Source organism: Penaeus japonicus, unplaced genomic scaffold, assembly GCF_977035675.1.
Source record: "Penaeus japonicus unplaced genomic scaffold, GWHDUDI00000001_assembly GWHDUDI00000028, whole genome shotgun sequence".
Taxonomy (NCBI): Eukaryota; Metazoa; Arthropoda; class Malacostraca; order Decapoda; family Penaeidae; genus Penaeus; species Penaeus japonicus.
Window position 1 is genome coordinate 5,423,406 of NW_028234430.1, and position 2,500 is coordinate 5,425,905.

Genomic DNA, 2,500 nt, shown 5'->3' on the forward strand with positions numbered 1-2,500 from the left:
ATCAGGTTCGGGTCCCAGTCAGGCAAAGGATCCTACGTGCAAAGGGGAATTTGGATAAAGACCGCGGCTTCCTTTCGCCTCCTCTTATTCTAGAACCAGACTTAGATGAAGTATCATCCCCCTTTCGACTCAACCTAAGATCACTATTTTTTTTCACGAAAACCTTGTCTTCAGGAAACGCGAACATAATGCTAGAGGAAATCCCAGCTGTCGGGAGACATTTTGAAAGGCTAGAGGTTTGCTATTGTTGTGCTCCCGCCGGTCCCTTTACACTCACGAGTTTAATTATAAGATTTTTTTTACAATGAATTAATTAGTGATTCATCTTGACATAATGAATAGGTAAATAAGCTCATTGGAAACCATGGGGATAAACACTACGCTCTGTTCTTGATTTCTTTCTCGTGTTTTGACCCATAATTGTTGGGAATCGGGTTTTCTCTCTTGCTGAACTAATAGCCTGAAAAAAACACAAAGGAAATGAGGAGAAATCATGGCACTGACTTCCAGAGGTGGTGCAGGGGGCCAGAGCGGAGCCTGGGTAGTGAAACCGCTAAGGTGGGGATTGGAGGCGAGATATGGCGGCTGTCAGAAGGTTACGTGAGGTCTCTCTGCCTAACATGAGTTTTCTTATTCCTAATCTTGTGCTCCCTCTAGGCTGTAACTTTTATTCTATCTATATAAATCTTTACATTTTCTACCTCCTAAGTATATCTATCTATCTCCCTCCCTCCTTCCTTCTCTCTACTTCCTTCCATCTCTCTCCCTCCCTCCTTCCCTCTCTTTTTCTCCCTCCTTCCCGCTCTCTTCCTCCTACCCTTTCCCTCCCTCCTTCCTTCCTTCCCCACCTCCATCCCTCTCTCTCCCACCCTCCCTTCTCCCTCTCCCCCCTCTCTCTTCCTTCCCTTCTCTTTCCCTCCTTCCTTTCCTTCCTTCCCTCCTTCTTTCCTTCTTTCCCTCTCCCTCTCTCCCTCCCCTCCTCCCTCCCTTTCCTTATTTCCTTCCTTCCCACCCTCTCTCTCACCCTTCCTCCTTCCCTTTCCCTCCTTCCTTCCTTCCCACCCTCTCGACCTCATTCCTTCCCACCCTCCCTTCCTCCCTACTTCCTTCCTTCCTTCCTTCTCCCCACCTCCATCCCTCTCCCTCATTCCTTCCCACCCTCCCTTCCTCCCTACTTCCTTCCTTCCTTCTCCCCACCTCCATCCCTCTCCCTCATTCCTTCCCACCCTCCCTTCCTCCCTACTTCCTTCCTTCCTTCCTTCTCCCCACCTCCATCCCTCTCCCTCCTCCCCTCTCCCCCCCTACTAACCGGCTCACCTTCCTGGCCGCGCGCACCAGCAGGAGGGCGAAAATCCCCTGTCCTTTGCAGCTACACACGCATCCTCCTTCGCCGAGAGACGCCTCCTCGCTGCCGCCTTGCCCTTCGTCCCAGCGTCCCTCCGAGCCGTCCGCCATCCGCAGGTCGCAGGCGTCCAAGTCCCATACGACGGAGGCGCCGACGGGGTCCGCTCGGCCGCATCTCGGCGTCCAGCGGGGCTCCTCCTGCGTTCTGAGGAGGGGAGACGGAGGGGAGGGGAGAGGGGAAGGGGGAGAGGGGAAGGGGGAGGGGAGAGGGAAGGGGAGAGGGGAAGGGAGAGAGGAGGGGAGAGGGAAAGGGAGAGGGGAAAGAGGAGAGGAGGGGAGAAAGAGGAGAGGAAGGGAGAGGGGAGGGTAGAGAGGAAGGGAGAGGGGAGGGTAGAGGGGAAGGGAGAGGGGAGGGGAGAGGGGAAGGGAGAGGGGAAGGTAGAGGGGAGGGGAGAGGAGAGGGGAAGTGAGAGGGGAGGGGAGAGAGATTAGAAGAGGAAGAGGGAGAGGCGTAGGAGGAGGAGAAGGAGAAGAGGAAGGAGAATGGGGAGAAGTGGTGGGGGAGGAAAGAGGAAGGGGATGGGTGAGGAGACGGAGAGGGAAGGATATGTTGATGGTAGGAGGAGGGGATTGGGAAGGGGGAGGGGGAAGGCGAAGGGAGGGAAGAAATAGAGGAAAGGCCAGGGGAAAGGGATGAGGAGGAAAAGGAGCAGGAAAAGGAGGAGAAAGAGGAAGTGAAAAAATAAGGGGAGAGAGGAGGATGGAAAGGAGGTATGGGGGGGGGGGGAGAGGAGAGGAAAAAGGAGAAGAAAATGAGGAGGAGAAGAAAGAGGAGGAGCGGGAGAAGGATGTGGAAGACGAGTCAGAAATATAAGAAATAATTAGGGAAAAAGGAACAAAGAGTAATAAAAAAATATAAATATATACACATAAAATTAACAAAGAAAAACAAAAATATAGAATAAGAAATGTGGAGTGCTGTTTGACTCGAAACGTTACTATCCATTAAGGCTGCGTTCAATCTAATTTCAATATTAACACCAACGGACCCAGACCGAATTCTATGTAGTTACATCATGAAACATAGCTCATCAACTAAACCCTAAACTTCACACTAACCACGCAAACACAAACACAATTACACATACGCATGTAT

At 51.8% G+C, this 2,500-nt stretch overlaps 1 protein-coding gene across 1 annotated transcript in view; it reads right to left on the reverse strand.

Moving 5' to 3' along the window:
• Positions 1 to 2,500, reverse strand: part of LOC122246987 (uncharacterized) — a 113,527-nt gene that overhangs the window by 10,270 nt on the left and 100,757 nt on the right. The window contains exons 19-20 of the mRNA XM_086553390.1: positions 1,318 to 1,549; positions 1 to 32 (exon numbers count right to left, since the gene is read on the reverse strand). The exon at positions 1 to 32 is cut by the window's left edge and continues 166 nt beyond it. Coding sequence (XP_086409516.1) covers positions 1 to 32; positions 1,318 to 1,549 — 264 coding nt within the window. The remainder of the gene's footprint in view (positions 33 to 1,317; positions 1,550 to 2,500) is intronic.